This window comes from Mauremys mutica, chromosome 18 (genome assembly GCF_020497125.1).
Source record: "Mauremys mutica isolate MM-2020 ecotype Southern chromosome 18, ASM2049712v1, whole genome shotgun sequence".
NCBI lineage: Eukaryota > Metazoa > Chordata > Testudines > Geoemydidae > Mauremys > Mauremys mutica.
The window spans coordinates 21,185,603-21,204,391 of record NC_059089.1 but is presented as its reverse complement, the minus strand read 5'-3'; the positions used below and the strand labels follow the sequence as shown (position 1 = coordinate 21,204,391).

Genomic DNA, 18,789 nt, shown 5'->3' with positions numbered 1-18,789 from the left:
TTTTTTTAAAGAAAAAAATTGGATGAAAGTGTTAATCTAGTGACACAAGATTTTTTTTTTTCTGCTTGAAATTTAACTTTAAAACCGGGGTGTTAACAATGTTCTGTAGAGGATAGCGAGCCCTGGACTGGAACACGGGGGATATGGGTTCTAGTCCTAGTTTTGCTACTGTCTTGCTGTGGGGGACCTTGGCCAAATCACATCCCCTTTCTGTGCCTCAGTTTCCCCACCTATAGAATGGAGATAATGAGATTGGTCTCCTTTGTGTAAAAGCACGTTGAGATCTACAGATAAAAAGTGCTATGTAAGAGCTAGATACTACTAGTGATGTCATGGTAGCACCCAGAGGTTATAATCGAGATCCGGACCCTATTGTGCTAGACTTCGTACAAACATAAATAAGTCCTAATACCGTAAATGGCATGACTATAATTTAAATCCTCTTCACATGTTCCGGCCAAAGGGGGCATTAGCACTTCAGAACTACCTGTACCATAAATTTACAGATTCATGCCACAAGGTGAGATAAGGTTGCGTCTGTTAATAATCATGGAGCTTATTATTTGGGATTTTCTTTTTCATTTCCCACAGAATTAACCCTTGAATTGGCAAATTTATAACCCAAATCTTCTGCCTGCTAAATCCACACTGCACAGAAGTCTCTTTCATTCCGGATGCACTCTGTGCACAAATAACTCATTTCCTAGTCACCCATATATTTTGCATATTAAAGAGGCTAGTAAAAACTGACTTTTGCAAGAAAACATTGTTGTTCCCCAAGGGCCTGTTTCTCTCCTCACATCAGTAATACTCAGGGACAACTCCCGTTGTAGTCAATGGAGCTACAGCCGTGCAAACCCGGTGTAAGTAAGAGGAGAATCAGGCTATGTGGCAAGAATCAGTTGTGCTGGCTGAGCAGGATCAGGCCCCGAAATGTCCCGTGCCAGCACGGTCTGCAGGCAGGACCTGTATTCCCGACCACCTGTTCTTTGTTTCAGAAAAAGGGAGTGAAGCGAAAAGCAGACACGACCACGCCCACCACCTCAGCCATCACTGCCAGCCGGAGCGAGTCGCCCACCCCGCTGTCAGACCCCAAGCAGGCGAAAGTCGTCGCTCGCCGAGAGAGCGGCGGCCGGCCAATCAAGCCACCAAAGAAAGACCTCGAAGACGGGGAGGTCCCCCAGCATGCGGGGAAAAAGGGCAAACTCTCGGAGCACCTCAAGTACTGTGACAGCATCCTGAAGGAGATGCTCTCTAAGAAACACGCAGCCTACGCATGGCCCTTTTACAAGCCTGTCGATGCAGAGGCCTTGGAATTACATGACTATCACGATATTATCAAACACCCCATGGATCTCAGTACTGTGAAAGTACGTCCACATTTACCACCTCTTTTGCAGGGTGTCTTAGCTCTCTGGTTGCGAATAGAAGAGGGGCTACGGCTCTTGCAGTGGGTCAGTTCTTGATGGGTGGGGTGGAAAATTGACCAGATTTGTGGACCATTCAGATTTATTTTTTTTCTATTTTGTTTCCCTTTTTCCATGACCTGGAATGTTTCCCTGTACCCTGTATTCCACACTGTGCAGTGCCAACAGCTCCCTGAGCAGATAGTCCGGCTATCTAAACAAATGCCCCCTTGACAGCGCTGTGCTCTGAACACAGGATGTGCGGTATTTCGTAGGGTTCGATCCATAGAACCCCATGTACAGCAGTCACTGCCTTCCCATCAGTTGTTTGTGTGGCGTGGGCTCTGGATGGTCTTTGTGTGACGCCAGGTGGGACCTGATTTATCACCTGTTCACTCCGCGGTGGTAGATGTTACAAATGTAGCAGCATTGCTAGCTAGTAGTGGTTCATGGCTGCCTCGTAGAGAAGCAGGTATTTCAACTTAGCTTACCTTGGTTTGAACTGGAGCGTGCTTTTCTTTTGGGGCAGGGAGGTTTCCCTCCATCCGCAGGGCTCCATGTTGCCGCCCCCCCCCCCCCAGCCCCCCCCACTCCGTTCTGCTGGTCAATCGGCCATAGGAATCTCTGTTGGTTGAAATGAGATTTTTCCACCCACAGGCAAGAGATGAAGATGCTCCTGCTAGCTTTTACTTTTTATGTTGAGGGCTTAAACCTGCTCCCCTTAAAGCCAATGAGTGGGATTTCCAGAAATGCCTAAGTGACTTAAGAAACCCGGTGCTCCTCAGTCACCATCCTTTTTCTGAGTGCTCTTAAGTCACTTAGGTGCTTTGGAAAATCCCATCCACTACTTCTATGCACTATAATAATGGTCCAAAAGATCTTCCAAGTGATGCTGCAGTGCCTGGGACTACTACTGCAGTCTATTTTTTAAGGGAGGGGATTTTGTCAGCATGAGCTACTGCATGAAGCCTGAGGTGAGGAGCCAATAATTCGTGAGTTCTAAGCCTTGGGCAAATCCATTTCACCTATCTGTGCCTCATTTTCTCCATCTGTAAAATGGGGATAATAATATTTCCCTACCTCACAGGGGTGTTGCGAGGACTGATGTTTGTAAGGCCCTACGTATGTGCTAAGTATCGTTATCAGGAATGTTTACCCCACCCAGGGCCGGCTCTCTGCTGGCTGAGATGCTGCAAGCAGCCACTTGTGGAGTGATGACTCAAAGACCATCTTTATTCTGAGCTTGCATTTGCCCTCACTCTGTAAACCCGAGCCATCCCAGCGCTCAGGATTTCGTTTTAGATTTGCCACTGAGCCAAGCCGAGCTAAAGGCCTCCAGCGACTTCCTGGGAGGAGAAAAGGAAAGACGCTTGGGTGAGTTGAGTTTGCGCGAGCGCTGGTCGTACCGCAGAGAAGGGATTCTGGTGTAGGCAGGAGATGGGGGAACTGGTGGCAGAGCCCTGGTGCACTGGCTGGGTCCAGGTTGAGAGCATGGGAGAATGGCTCCAATGGCTCTTGGTGCATGTGTCGTTTCTTGGGAGGCAGACCAGCATGGAGTAGGCAGGCAGCAGGAAGGGCCTCATGGAATACGGTTTGTAGTAGGAGGAGACCAGAGCAGATCAATGCTTGGGGATCTGGGGGACTGAAAGACTTTTCTGCCTGTATCTTCTGCAGTGCTGATCGAGGGGAGGGCGTGAGTATTTTCTTGACCAGGGGCGGCTCTACGTTTTTGGCCGCCCCAAGCAGTCATGCCCGGGAGGCACCCCGGAGCCGCGGGAGCAGCGGACCTCCCGCGGGCATGACTGCGGAGGGTCCGCTGGTCGCGCGGCTCGGCTGGACCTCCCGCAGCTGCGGACGGTTCGAGCCGCGGGACCAGCGAACCGTCCGCAGTCATGCCTGCGGCAGGTCCGCTCGTCCCGGGGCTCCGGTGGACCTCCCGCAGGCATGACTGCGGCAGGTCTGCCGGCCCAGCCTGCCGCCCCCCCGGGAAAGGGCCGCCCCACGCGCGTGCTTGCCGCACTGGGGTCTAGAGCCGGCCCTGTTCTTGACTCGTTTTCCTTTTCTCTCAGGGGCAGGGGGTGGCGGAGAGAGAGGCGTCCTCCATGTCCCCACTGGAGGGCTGAGGTCCCCCTGGCATTTCGGCCCTAGGGTGCAGCTGCCATCTTTGCTCTCTTTGGGTGACCAGCAGTGGAGGCTCCTCTGGGATGCATGGGGCGGGCAGTGTCCTGTTTGGATTGCCATGATCGATCCCCTGCCCTTCAGATTTGCTTTGTGGATTCCCATGGAGGCCCATCGGGCTCCAGGTGGCCACGAGGCTCCATCCGCATGGATGAGATCACAGAACCGTACCCACTGCCAGGAAATCTATGCTCAGCTTCATGTGTCCATTTTCCCCACTCACTTCCAGAGGTCAGCAGCTGCAGTGCTGACCAGGAGCCCAATCCTGCTGCCAACAAGCCAGCAGCAGAACTCTCATTGATTTCAGAGGGAGCATGATCAGACCATGGATGGGACTTTCTCTTTCAAGCTTACTAGTGTCCCCCCTTAGATCATTTTGGAGCAGTCCCTGCCTCGAGCAGTCTGTCTGTCTGCCTCAGTAGCATTCTCAGCCACGGAAGTTTTAATCTAGCATAGATTGACTTTGATTCTTATTGTTTACACAATAAGGACGGTGATCAATTGCTCTCCATGTCCACTGAAGGTCGGACAGGAACTAATTGGCTTAGTTTGCAGCAAGGGAGATTTAGGTTAGATATTAGGAAAAGCTTTCTAACAATAAGGGTAGTTAAGTATGAGGACAGGTTACCAAGGGAGGTTGTGGAATCCCCATCATTGGAGGTTTTAAAGAACAGGTTAGACCAACATCTAGGGATGGTTTAGTTTACTTGGGCCTGCCTTAGTGCACTAGATGACCTCTCCAGGGCGCTCCCAGCTCTACGTCTATGTGATTCTGTTCGATTGACATTCCTGCCTCTATCCTTGCCCTGCAATGGAACTGGAATACATACAGGAAGAAGAGACACCTGAAACGTTTATAAACCAAACAATCTGTTTGTCTCAGCCGTGGAGAATTTACATTCTAAGGCCCCAATCCTGCAAGCGCTTATGCAGATGAGTAATCCCATTGGAGCTAATCATGGGTAAAGTTACATGCTTAAGTGTTTGCAGGATGTGGGCTATCAGATGGACAGACAGGATACCCTGGAGGTCCTAAGGGACATACCTGGCTTAAAGCACGATCCTGTTAGTTCTTTTGCACATGAGTAATTTTATTGACAAGAGGCATCCCATTAAGGCCACTGGGACTGTTGAACTAGGGGTGCTGCACTCCCTGGCGTGAAGCAGTGTCCATTATATACAGGGTTTACAGTTTGGTTCGATGGTTCTCAGGACCCCCACTATACAAATTGTTCCAGTACCCTGCTCATGCGAGTAAATTTGCTGCGGCGTATAAGTCTTTGCAGGATATGGCTATTAGATTGTAGGGTTTTATTATTATTACTTTCACATGGCTCCCTTTTCCCTTCATATGAAATTTTGCTGACGGTGTTGAGGTGTTTGAGTTAATCATCTGGAATTAAGAAATCTAGACCGAGGCCCTAATTTTTAAGAGGACCCCTAACAAAGTCTGTAATTCTCCAATTAGATACCTGTGGATGCAATTGGGTGGGTTCATGCCCTTGCAGTTATTTATGCCCAGTTACTACATGCACACGATTCCAAATTCAGCCCTGAATATCTGCAAAGATCTCTGGTTCCTTTAATGGGGTTTGGAAGGATATTTGTTCCAAAGCTGACTGTCCCTGGCTCAGTCCCTACCTTACCCCAGTACAGACTCCCATTTTGGTAATATGATTTTTTGGAGCTATGAATAAAATCTTCTCTAGCTGTCTTGCATAGGTGCTGGACCTACGGGGTGCTGGGGGTGCTGCCACACCCCATGGCTTGAAGTGGTTTCCATCATAGACAGGTTTTACAGCTTGATTCAGTGGCTCTCAGCACCCCCACTATACAAATTGTTCCAGCACCTCTGCTGTCTTGTGTTAAGAACAGTCAGTAAATTACTGATGGCCGGATCCTTCTTGGCTATCTCACTCGAGTAGTGCATTGACTTCAGTGGACTATTTTTGGGCCCAATCCTTGAAGGTGCCAAGTGCATTCAACTTTCTTGATGTCATTGGAAGCCAAAGGTGCAGAGGGCCTTTCCAGAGATGCATAGCACCTTGCAAGATCACGTCCCAAGTGAGCAAGGCAAGTGGGATTTCCGCCCCCCCCCCCCCCGCCAAGATATAGATCTAAGGAATGAAATCCTGATCCTAATGAAGTCCATTGACTTCAGTGGGGCCAGAGTTTTGCCCAACAATCCATGGAAGCAAGATGCTGTAGATGAGTTCTGTGTATTATCCATGTTTTTAAGAAAAACAGACCTATTTGAGAACACTGTGGTTTCTTTGGCCAGCACTAAATTCACACTCAGGGTCTTCTCCGTTTGCTTTCGGTGCTTTTATGGACCTCAAATTTTTGACTGCAACGTATAAAACATGTGGACCTCTGACTGCACTGTCTATGCAACTGAGTGATGTTCTCCTCCCATTTGCAGTCTGTACTTTATTAGTACTGTCGGGAAGGTTGGAGACAAATTAACGGTGAACCCTGTAGAGTCTTTTATAGATAAAGACTCTGGAACTCCTTTTCACAGGGTAGAATTTTTCTTAATAAATTCTCTTTGAAGTGCTGTCTGGGATTATTTTCTTCTGAACTGTTTTGCTGTCACCCTTGGCTTGTTGGTACTTTTTCATAAACGACCATAGTGTGATTTAATTGAGACAGGCCCTGTACATTGTAACATTAACAAAACGTTACATCTCCTCTAGCACAAGTGCCAGCGGGCTTTGTTTATGAGTCTGGAAGGTCCCGGGTTCAGTTTTGTAGTGATGATCAGCGTGCTGGTATGTGGAGTGCAGCCACAGTCCCGTGAGCATTATGCGGAAATTAACCTCTTTAGCAACTAGAATACATGGGCTTGTGTGTGCCTGTCACTCCTGCTCCCTGGATGTGCGAGGGTTAATTCTGCAGAGTTAATATTTCATGTCTCGGTAGGTATTTGTCTAAGGCCCTGCAGTGAATTGTGAAGCAGTAAGTGTATCTCAGATGGTTTGGAGGGTACTTTCTGACTGTGCTTGTACCAGTAAGGTGGGCTGGGCTGGTTGCCAGGACTATCTCCAGAAAAGGAGAGATGATAAGGGAATACAACTGAGCTGATTCTGATAGACCGGCAGACCAAGAAAGGATCTTTAGTGCAGAGTGGGAATGTGTCTGAAGGAGGTGCTGCAGGGTAGAGTGGATCAAGACAGAATGGGAAGAGCTGAGAGAACTGTAGGGCTCTCCTGTCTGATTCTTTGCAGAAGTTTCTACTATTAATGAGCATGTACCCATGTAAATTCCAGGAGCATCACAGAGCAAAACTGGTGCTGTAGAGTGTGTAATTCCTCCATGGTTAGCAGAGAGTGGAACTGTTTGGTGGAGTGGCGAGCAGGAATAATACACGTTGAGGGGGTTCTGGAGTACACTACATCAGTGAAAGAGGATGGATTAATTTAACAACTCTGTGGCTGCTGCAGGTTATTTGGTAATTACACTCAAATAGATGCATGGAGCCTGGACTCAGGACTAATCCTTTGCAATTCCCATAGCTGTATCCAAGGACAAACATTACTCCACCCTCTTCACAGCGCTGAGGCATCATCCCTGTTTTCCAGATGGGAAGACTGAGGCACAGGGAGCTGAAACATTATGCCCAAGATCACCCAGTGCGAGACCTGGGAACGGAACCCAGAACGCCTGACTCCCAGCCCTGTGCACTAGCCATTAGGTCGCTCTTTGTCACTGCAGAGACAGAAATATGGATGTGTTTGCCCTTTATTTACCTCGGAGGTCACAAGTAACCATACTCGGCAGTTGCCATGTAAGAGGATTTGTTTAGTGTTGCTTCCAGAATAAACCATTGACCTCCAGGAAGTTAAAGGTGCAAGTCCGTGAATTTTCTTGTAGCAAACTGCTGTGGTTTCGGAGCAGCCCGGTTTAGGGTTTTAAAGCAGGGGGACTTTTTTTTTTGTTTTTTCTTCAGGGAGTTACAAAGCTTTCTTTAATTGCAGCTGTTCCGGGGATAATTTCCTCTAGGTTTAAAAGAACTAACCTAGGAGTTCATGTAACTTGCGAGCGGGTTATGAAGAGTCCTGGTCTGAATCCCAGCTGATGTAAATCGTCACAGCGCTATGGAAGGCAACGGAGAAACCCTGATTTACGCCTGCTGAGGGTCTGCTCCCTTGTCCCTGAGCCACACAGTTGGGGCACCAGGGTCTCCTGTCATGAAATTACTAATTTAAAAGACTCCATAAGCCGTAAGGCTGGGTTTTCTGGAGGGAGGCAGTGAAAGTTGGGTGCCTAAAGGTGTCTACACTGCAGTCGGAGGTGCGATAGCAGCATGCATGGTCATGTCCAAGTTAGTGTCGATCTAGCCGGTTCATAGACCGATAGCAGGGTAGCTGCAGAAGTACAGGCTTAAACATACCTGGGCAGCTAACCTGCGCTTAAATCCTGCTGCCATGGCACACAAACTAGGTGAATTAAAGCTAGCTCAGGTATAGCGACAGGTGCTGCATTCACACCTGATTGCAGCAGAGCCGTACCTAAGCCTTTCCCGTCCCCTCTCTCACCAGACTCTCTCATTCTGACTTGCAATTGCAAACTTCCCTCATCTGCTAGCGCCTAAGCAGCTCGGCAAGTCAAGAACCCAAAGGCATTTCATGCAGCCATTTGAAGTCCACGTTCTCGGTCTTTCCTGAGTGAATTTTCTTTAAAACAAAAATTAAAAAAAAAAATAAATCCAGTGATCAAAAGGCCCTGGAGTTAGAAAACCTTTGGGTTTGGACGAAACCGAACCCTCGCGCACTGATGTGTGCAATAATCAGCCAGTGGACATGCCAAACCAACACAAGACCCTCAAAAAGGCCTTTCCAGTAGGAAGGCATATTTTAAAGTAACAGGGCTCTTTAGTTTTAATGTACCGTCTTGCTTTGCAATTGGCCCAGAATGTTTTTCATACAAGGCCAAACTGTTCTTGATCTGTAGGAGCACAAATCTCTCTCTTCCCTCCCCCGCCCCAGCCCTGCAGCTCAAAGGCCTTCTCCGGCTTATTAAATCCCCCAAAATGGGATCGTGTCACACAGCCATGTCTGTCAAGCTTTCTCGTCGCAGCGTGCCGTGCTAGTGTAGTAAGGTCGCTGCTCTGAATCCAGATTTCCTACCAAAATTAGTTCAGTGAGGCTGAAATTCACATCTGTGTAGATTGCCAGCACAAGAGCTATCTGCCACTGAAGTCCCACTTGAGCCCGTTTGAGCTGATTACAAGGCTCATTCCATAGCCCTTACACACGTGTATCTCCCAATGAAGTGAATGGGAATTCTGTATGCATTAGGACCAAATATTGCGGCCGTTATTACTTAAGTGGTACATACGCTTTCCACTGGCCCTCTGCACAGGGGTGAATTTTACCATACGAAGCCTGCAGTCCCTCTGCATGCAAAACCCTCCTCGTTTCAAGGAGAGAGACAGGTACAGAGAGCTGCAGAATGGAGGCTTTTAACCATTCAGCACATGCAGCATTTCTGTATGGTAGATATAAATCAAGCCTACACAGTTAGATTTTACACATTCTGTAAAAGAAATTGCTGTGCACCCACAAATCTCGTAAGTATCGGAATGAAGTCATGCAGGAAAATATCCCACTGGACTACAGTTAAACTGGACTTAAGGCTGAGTACGTCTCTCTAACTGAAGAGTAAAACATTGCTCCAAGACGGCTGCAGTTTTTCTCTAAACAAGCATTACAAACCCCGGGAGTTCAGAGTTAAGGTTAAACTGAAAAGGAATGGGTGGAAGTTGAGACTGGAAAAATTCTAACTGGAAATACGGTGCAATTTTTTTTTTACCTTGTAGCAATTAGCTAATGCAGAGAAGGTAATTAGCGGTTGGGACAGCTTCCCAAGGGCTGCGGTAGGTCCTCCATCACTTGGAGTCATTAAGTCAGGATGGGATGGTTTCTAAAAGACAGACTCTAGCTCAACTTCAGTTGGACTCGATTCAGGAATCACTGAGTGGAATTTTCCGGCTTGTGTTATGCAGGATGTCAGGTTAGATGACCCTCATGGTCTCTCCTGGCCTTAAAATCTATGAATCTTCGAGGAGAGGAAAAAAATCCCAACATGTTACGGGATGGAAATGCACATTTAATGCATCCAATCAACTGTAACTTTGTCCTCTGATGACCCTAGCGTCCAGTGTTCCTTTCTCTGTTCTTTTCTTAGTTAGTGTCCCATCCTGCAAACCTTTGCTCATCCCATTAATGTTTTGCAGCATTTACCCTTGACATTGTGCTATATATTATCTAGGATCAAGGACACAGGGTAGAGTTTTAAGGAGCAGACCTGTGTGCCAGAGTCTCAGCTGGTTTACATCACCACCACTCTGTTAGCTGCAACTGCGGGGCGGTGATATGAGGATCTAGCCCCTTAAAGTTTGAAAACCCAGTGGAATTGGACAGGGACAGGGACTGTGACTGAAGAGACCCCGAGAAGGGTGACCCCTCAGTGCGCTCCCTCTTTGGCATCACACTGGAATTTTGTTACCTCTTTTGGCAGAGGCAAAGTGGCGTCTTTTTTCCGGAACCCTCATTTCTAGTAGAAAATGAACTCTTGCGACCTTTCATAGACTGTCAGTTTAAACAGAACTTCTTGGAATATTAGAGTTAAAATCACTGTGATACAACAGTCAAAGGATTCGATTCATTTAAAATATTATCTGAAGCCTCGATGTCACTTAGCAGCTTGAATTCAGCAAGCTAGACCGACCTGCTGCTGTCGTAAGCTAACAGTTTTTTAACTACTCTGCTCTCTCTGTGATGCACCTTTCGTCTGTGCAGTCGCTATGAATGCATTTTGCTTATGGCTCTTTTCCCCTCCCCCCCCCCTTTGGCTTATTTGTTTGCAGAAAAAAATGGACAGCCGGGAATACCAGGACGCACAAGGTTTTGCAGCGGATATTCGGTTAATGTTCTCTAATTGTTACAAGTACAATCCCCCAGACCACGAAGTTGTAGCCATGGCCAGGAAACTCCAGGTAAAGATGTTGGCAAATGCATCTTGCAGAGAGTACATTTTAGTTCCCCCTTAGGAGGAGCCTTCAAGGTTCAAGCATCCTGCTCAGCTCCTCTTGGTGTCAATCCAGGAGGGTCCTTGACTGCCCTGGTATTTGGAAAGGGCCATAGGCGCCCTGTGCGGTACCCTGTTCTTCACATGCTGTGACTCAAAGCTGAACACTCTGCTCAAAGTATGGCCTAATCATTGCTAGATGCATGGTCCATCTAGCGCAGTGTCTGGTCTCTGCCAGTAGTCAGAGCCAGATACTTCAGAGGAAGGTGTAAGAACCTCACAGGAGGGATATATCTGATAATCTGCCCCTAAGCAGGTCTCAGACGATTTTACAAAGAGAGATTAAAGTGTGATCCAACTCCTGTTAAGAGTCTTTCCATTGACTTCCAAGGAGCTTGGATCCACCTCTTATGACTTTAGACCCTAAACTCTCTGGGGCAAGGAATGCTTCCTAGTTACTTGTCTGTCCCGCATAATTGATCAGGGTTCCTAGCATGGCCTTAATAATGATCTTAAAAGATGCAGAATGAGGTCATTGTGGCTGAGGCATCTTTGTCACTCTGAATCCAACCACCTCTGCAGGACGTCTTCGAGATGAGATTTGCAAAGATGCCGGACGAGCCCGTGGAGCCCCCGCCCCCACCTCCTCCGACGGCGCCAGTCGTCAGTAAAAGCACGGAAAGCAGCCACAGCAGCGAGGAGAGCTCGTCTGACTCTGACAGCTCCGACTCTGAAGAAGAGCGAGCGACCAGGCTGGCCGAGCTCCAGGAGCAGGTGAGCGGCAGGCCAGCTCCGAGCAGCCTCTCCATAGTGAGCGGTGTGTCTGTGCATGTGGTGTGCATGTCTACAAAATGCAGAGTAGAGCGGCACTTGCGGGTATCGATTTGTTGTAAAAATCCCCTCTGGGCTGAGACCTGGCAATCAAGATATTTCTTCCCCCTCCCCCCAAGCCTTTATGATGCAGGAAAAACCTAGTCTATGGGAAATGTTTTCTTTGTAACAACAATACTTGGCACTTCCATTGCACGCTTCCTCCAAGGATCCCAAAGCAGTTGGCAAATATGAATGAAACCCCACAACACCCCATGGATAATCTAGGAAAAGATTATCACACCCATTTTATAGGCAGGGAAGCTCAGGCATACTCAAGTGTACCACCTGCTCCCTTTGTGATCTTGGGCAAGTTTCGCTGGGTCTCAGGTCCCTTTGTGTAAAATGGGGTTAAGGATACTTCTTTCCTCTCTCCTGTTGGCTGTCTTGGCTGTAAGCTCTACAGGGCAGGGACTGTCTCTTATGTGTATGTGCAGCGCCAAACACAAGGGGGGCTTGGTTGCGGTTTCCAGGTGCCACCAGAACATACCTAAATAATCAAGTGACTTACCCAGCAGGTCATTGGCAGAGCCAAGAATAGAACCCAACTACCCTGATACCCCAGTCCTAACCACTAAATTCCCTACTTTTCCATGAGTTTCTCCACTCAAGAGGTGGCTATTTTTCATTTACCTAAAGAATGGGAACTAAGTTTTCTCCTGAGGGTCAACTGCCGTGGACCCGTATTTAACTCTTTAAAGAAAGGTTACTAAAAATCAAACAAAGTCTCCCAGCTGAAATCAGTAGACTCAGCCCAATGATTAACTTTAAAAGCTGCTGGTGTGAATGGGAGAGGTGTGAGCACATCTGGGTGGGTGGGTGGGTGGATGCTGTCTGTGCCTGGAAGAGTTGAGGGTACGTCTACACTACGGGATTATTCCGAATTTACATAAACCGGTTTAGCAAAACAGATTGTATAAAATCGAGTGTGCGTGGCCACACTAAACACATTAAATCGGTGGTGTGCGTCCACGGTCCGAGGCTAGCGTCGATTTCTGGAGCATTGCACTGTGGGTAGCTATTCCGTAGCTATCCCATAGTTCCCGCAGCCTACCCCGCCCCTTGGAATTTCCGGGTTGAGATCCCAGTGCCTGATGGGGCAAAAATCATTGTCGCGGGTGGTTCTGGGTAAATGTCGTCAGTCACTCCTTCCGCTGGGAAAGCAACGGCAGACAAGCATTTCGTGCCTTTTTTCCCTGGATTGCCCTGGCAGATGCCATAGCATGGCAATCATGGAGCCTGTTTTGCCTTTTGTGACTGTCACCGTATGTGTACTAGATGCCGCTCACAGAGGCGATTCAGCAGCGCTACACAGCAGCATGCTTTTGCTTTTGCATGACAGCAGAGATGGTTACCAGCCATATTGCACCATCTACCATACCATAAATTGGTAATAAGATGATCGTGGCTACCAGTCCTTTTGCACTGCACCATTTGCTGCTGTCATAAGTGCCCCTGGCTGAGATCAGCCAGGGGCGCAAAAGCCAAAATTGGGAATGACTCCCTGAGTCAATCCCTCCTTTTTGGTATCTAAAAATAGAATCAGTCCTGCCTAGAATATGGGCAAGTGTACTAGAGAACCACTGTATATCATAACCAGAGAGCACAGCTGCTCTGTGTCAGATCCTGCAGAAATTATGAGCTGTATGCTATTCACAGGGGGTGCTCCTGCAACAACCCCACCTGTTCATTCTGTTCTTCCCCCAGCCTTCCTGGGCTACCATCGCATTGTCCCCCCACTTGTGTGATGACACAGTGACTTGTTAGTGAGAAATGAGTGGAAGGCAGCCTCCAGCTGCTATGATAGTCCAGACAGGACAGTAAGGAGTGTGGAGGAGAGGAGCCCAGCATCCCACTGCTAGTCCAGGGGCAACTGAATCTTTTCTTTACACATGAAGGGTGGGGGCTGATGGAGCTCAGCCCCCTGTTGCTATGATGAAGACGGTTACCAGCCATATTGCACCATCTACCAGGAAAAATTAGGGGCAGACACCCTTGATCGACCTAACTGATGCTAGTCGGCATGGTTACCAGTCCTTTTGCACTCCCCCATGTGCCAATAGGCTGATGATGACGATGGATATCAGTCTTATTGCACCATCAGCCACCCATGGCACGGGGGGAGCAAGGATGTTGGTGTTGAGTGTTGCAGCATCGTGTCTATTTGCAGCATTCAGCAAAGATAGGGTGACATGTAAAAGAGTCAAGAGAGGATTGTTTTCCCTTTCACTTCTGGGGGTGGGTGGGGGGGGTGCGTAAATTGCCGAGCTATGCCCTGACCCACCGCGGACACTGTGTTTGACCCTAGAAGCATTTGGAGCTCAGCCAAGAATGCAAATACTTTTCGGAGACTGCAAGAACTGTGGGATAGTTTGAGTCCTCCAGGCCATGAGCGTCCATTTGATTCTTTGGCTTTCCGTTACGCTTGTCACGCAGCAGTGCGCTGACTCCCTGCTATGGCGTCTGTCTGGAGATTTTTTAAAAATGATTTTGAATTTCGTCTTCTGTAACGGAGCGCTGATAGAACAGATTTGCCTGCCCTTACACATCCGCATGGTCCATGCTGGAGCTCTTTCTTTATTTTGATTTTTAACTGCCTCGCCACATGTGCTGATCGGAGCTCCACGCTGGGCAAACAGGAAATATTCAAAAGTTCGTGGGGCTTTTCCTGTCTACCTGGCCACTGCATCTGAGTTCAGATTGCTGTCCAGAGCAGTCAGTGGTGCACTGTGGGATACCGCCCGGAGGCCAATACCGTCGATCTGCGGCCACACTAACCCTAATCCGATATGGTAATACCGATATTAGCGCTACTCCTCTCGTTAGGGAGGAGTACAGAAACCGGTTTAAAGAGCCCTTTATATCGATATAAAGGGCCTCTTAGTGTGGACGGGTGTGGCGTTAAATCGGTTTTACGCTCCTTAAACCGGTTTAAACACGTAGTGTAGACCAGGCCTTAGTGTGTTGATAATGGGGCTCGACTCTTCTGTTCTCCCCGCAGCTGAAGGCCGTCCATGAGCAGCTAGCTGCTTTGTCGCAAGCGCCCGTGAACAAACCAAAGAAAAAAAAAGAGAAGAAGGAAAAAGAGAAGAAAAAGAAAGACAAGGAGAAAGAGAAAGAAAAAGAGAAGCACAAAGTGAAAGCCGAGGAGGAGAAGAAACCCAAGGTGGCCCAACCAGCAAAACAGACCCAGCAGAAGAAAGCACCAGCTAAAAAAGCAAACAGCACGACCTCAGCTAACAGGTGGGTGTTCGGCATCTTGTCCGGAGTCTTCCTATATGTTAGTCTTTCCCTTCCCTTGCCAGTTTTCTAGAATGAGCTTTCTGTTATCCATACTAGCCTATGGGGTTTGGAGGGTCACATCGAATAAACATCTTGGGTGAGAATTTCGAAAGCACTCGGCATTGGCCTACCTCTGCATCTGTTGAAGTCAGTGGTGAAACTCCCACTGACTTCAAGGAGAGCAGAGTTAGGCCAGCACTGAGCATTAATGAAGATGTCCCCCCCCCCACCCCCCGCCCCAAAAAAATGCAGACGCTGATTAGAATCTCTTGAGCTGGAAATTGATCAATCCTATTTCTAATGCCCCGGTCATTGGCGTTAGCTAGGAAGGCATCTCCAGATCAGGCTTTTTCTCGTGCTTTCTGCCTCTGGTTAGCCAATGAGAACTTCCACTCCAGTGCCAGCTGGGGCCTGGATTAGCAGATGTGCCTACAAATGCTGAAAAGGAGAAGTGGAGTTAAAAAGTTAACCCCGTACTGTGTTTCAGAACTTTGAAAAAGCTCCAGTTCTGTTCCAGCTGGGCAGAGGGTCTGGGTTGGGGTCGGTTACTTTGGGCCAGGTCCCTGTTCCTGTTGAAGTCGGTGGGAGTTCTGTCATGGGTTCAGGATCTGGCCCCTTCTTTCCGAAATGGCTTCTCTCCCCCTAATGCAGAGACACTGTAAAACACAGAAAGGGCCCCAACCTGATCCCAGTGAAGTCCAAGCGAAAAACGAGTGTTGAGTTTCTTGCAGTCCTCGCCTAACGAAGCCCACCCCAAAGGGTTACATCCGTCATCTAGTTCTGTGGTGCTGTGATGGGTTGCACCCCTCTGGCGCCCTCTCGGAGTGAGGGGTGAGGTGTTTCTCTTGTCTCGGATGTCCTTCTCTGGACGGCGGTGTGACTGTAGTCTGGGTTCCAGACTTGGGGTACAACTTTCTGGCTGTGCCCGAGGGAGTCTGTCCTCTTCTGGGGCGGGAAGAAGGGAGGTGTTAGAGAAGTCCAAAAGAAAAAAGCCAGAATACCTCCACGGCCTACAAAAAGGGTTGCGTCCTTGCAGTCTCATATAGGGTAAAGGCCAGTAGTCCTGAGGGGAAGATCTGGGCTCCTTATCCCTTTTGTCCAAACAACCTGGGCTAAGTCCTGGGTCTCTGAGAAGGAAAGTAAGGAAAAAGCTGGTCCCTCTGTTTCCTCAGGGAGTTCAGTCAGTTGTTGCTCTTGACAAGTTCCCCAGCAGACGGCCCCTGGGGACAGGGGGTTCTGTGCACTAGCTCTGTTTGCTCTTGAATGCCGCCCAGCCTGAACCAGGATCCTCCTTTTTAAGGACCTGCGCTTTTCCAGGATTGATAAGCCTTGGAGTGCAGCAGATTGGGGCCTACTGAGCCCAGAGGCAGGGGCGGCTCTAGACATTTTGCCGCCCCAAGCACGGAGGGTCCGCTGGTCCCACGGCTTCGGTGGACCCACCACAGGCAAGCCGCCGAAGTCAGCCTGCCTGCCGCCCTAGTGGCGACCGGCAGAGCGCCCCCTGCAGCTTGCCACCTCAGGCACGCGCTTGGAGCGCTGGTGCCTGGAGCCGCCCCTGCCCAGAGGAGCTCTTCAACCCCTTATTGCCTGGGGTGGTGCTCTCACAGTCAGTAACGACTGCCGACATGCCAGACCGAATTGTGTCCTAAATTGTCTCAGTGCTAGACATGGGATATTAGGCCCCTATTCAGGACTAGCATTCCTGTTCGAGACAGCACTAAAGTACAGACTTCAGTCCCACTGACATCACTGGGTCTTGAACAGAGGCGTAAGTGCTCTCCTGAATCGAGACAGCATCCCTCAACATTAGGGATCGGTGGTCACGCCAGTTTACAGTTTGTAACCGTCCGCATTCGTGAGAGAACATTTGGTACAAGGGGAGGAGAAATGAACGCGATACACCAGCGAGCATGTTTGTGCTTTCAAACCCTCCAGGCAGCCTAAAAAAGGAGGCAAGCAGGCGTCTGCACCCTACGATTCTGAGGAGGAGGAGGAGGGCTTGCCCATGACCTATGACGAGAAGAGGCAGCTCAGCTTGGACATCAACCGCCTGCCGGGGGAAAAGCTGGGCCGGGTGGTGCACATCATCCAATCCCGGGAACCTTCCCTCAGGGACTCCAACCCCGACGAGATAGAAATAGATTTTGAAACCTTGAAGCCCACCACTTTACGAGAACTGGAGAGATATGTCAAGTCTTGTTTACAGAAAAAACAAAGGAAACCGTTTTGTAAGTTACCTCCTGGCTCACGAGTTCCCCATCAGCCCCCCGGCACGGGCGGCGAGGGGTTGCTCATTAGGACCCTCTTCTTATCAAACTCTTTTTCCAAGTATTGATTACTTGTTGGCAATCTGATGGTGATTTTTTTTAAAAGGCCTCTTTCCCCCAGTGGAAATGTCCAAGACCCTCCTCTTTAATCTGTTCCTGCCCTCCCCAAAATCCTATTCCATGGAAGGCTGAAGGTTCCAAGCTCCCCGGGACGGCGCTCCTTCCCTCCAGAATCTGGGAGGGGCTTATTGTTTGTATTCCGATAGCGTCTAGAAAGCACGACCAAAATCCAGGCCTCCTTGTGCTAGGTACTGTGCATACACCTAGAAGGATACGTTCCCTGGTGGGGAACCAATACAGAGAGATGAAGTGACTTGCCCAAAGTCACACACAGAGTCTGTGGCAGAGCCAGGAATTGAGCCCTGATATCCTGAGTTGTGTCTTAACTGTAAGACTGTCCTTCCTTGATGGGTGGTCTCTGCTTTGTCCCCACCCCTTCACCTCTGGGAGCAAAGACTCAAATGTAGCAGATAACCAGGATCCCTGCAGAGTAGCCCATTTTGCTGCCACATGACTTCCAGAGAGCGCTAAGCAAATTTATTTTTTTCTGACATCTCGATAGGTTTTTTTTCTTGCTTTTTTCATGTACAGTAGAACTTCAGAGTTACAAACACCAGAGTTATGAACTGACCAATCAACCCCACTCCTCATTTGGAACGGGAAGTCCGCAATCAGGCAGCAGCAGAGACGAAAAAGAAAATGCAAATACAGTACAGTGCTGTGTTAAACGTAAACTACTAAAAAATAAAGGGAAAGCAGCATTTTTCTTCTGCATACTAAGTTTCAAAGCTGCATTAAGTCACTGTTCAGTTGTAATATTTTGAAGGAACAACCATAAGGTTTTGTTCAGAGTTACGAACAACCTCCATTCCTGAGGTGTCCATAACTCTGAGGTTCTACTGTATCAGCTTGATTTTGACTGAATCCCTTTACTGCTGGAACAATTCAGAGACTCTCCAGAATAATTATGTATGCAGAGCATTTTATTTTTGCAACCAAAGCCTGTGTTAACATGGAAAACCACAGAGTGTCATTAGTGCAGCCGTGTGAAGTTTGCATACCCTGCACTGATGAACAGGGCTTTGTCTGTGACAATGTCAACTGCAGTGACAATGTCAACACCATGGAATATAACTATACTTTTCTGCCACATTCTGTTTATTGCACTGTTTAGTGTTCAGAGGGTACTCTGTGTAAGTGTTTGGTGGGAGGGTTTTGGTTTATCATTACTTTAAAATAATGCAGAAGAATTTAGGTATTTGGACCCAGGATCAAGCCAGTGGGCCATCTGTCCTGTTTCTGATAGTGGCCAACATCTGATGTGCAACAGTCGAAAGTATACAATTCTGTACTGTGGGGGGATATTTCGTCCGCACCTCAGCTAGCATTAATTTATGATCTGAAGCATGAGGATTGTTGATACTTCTTAACATTTTAATCCTAGCTAATGCAAATACATTCTTGCCACCTGCTATTTTTGCCTGTATCAGTTGCAGTTCTCTTTTTTTAAGCAACAAAACAGCTGAATTCTTGCATGAAAAATCTAGATCTTGATGGCAAATGCCTGCTTCTGACAACCTTTAATGGGACACTTTGTTTTACAGGGCAGAAAACCCATGTAACAATTCTTTAATTACAATGTAACTATTGACCATATAAGTGGCTGGTAAGTAACCTGTAACTACAAGGTTATT

At 48.2% G+C, this 18,789-nt stretch overlaps 1 protein-coding gene across 6 annotated transcripts in view; it reads left to right on the top strand.

The window, feature by feature from the left end:
* BRD3 (bromodomain containing 3) overlaps positions 1-18,789 on the top strand; it is a 69,998-nt gene that overhangs the window by 43,462 nt on the left and 7,747 nt on the right. For all 6 annotated transcript variants that reach the window (XM_044993171.1, XM_044993172.1, XM_044993173.1 and 3 more), the window contains exons 6-10: positions 999-1,370; positions 10,456-10,584; positions 11,199-11,390; positions 14,488-14,729; positions 16,704-16,996. In XM_044993171.1, coding sequence (XP_044849106.1) covers positions 999-1,370; positions 10,456-10,584; positions 11,199-11,390; positions 14,488-14,729; positions 16,704-16,996 — 1,228 coding nt within the window. The remainder of the gene's footprint in view (positions 1-998; positions 1,371-10,455; positions 10,585-11,198; positions 11,391-14,487; positions 14,730-16,703; positions 16,997-18,789) is intronic.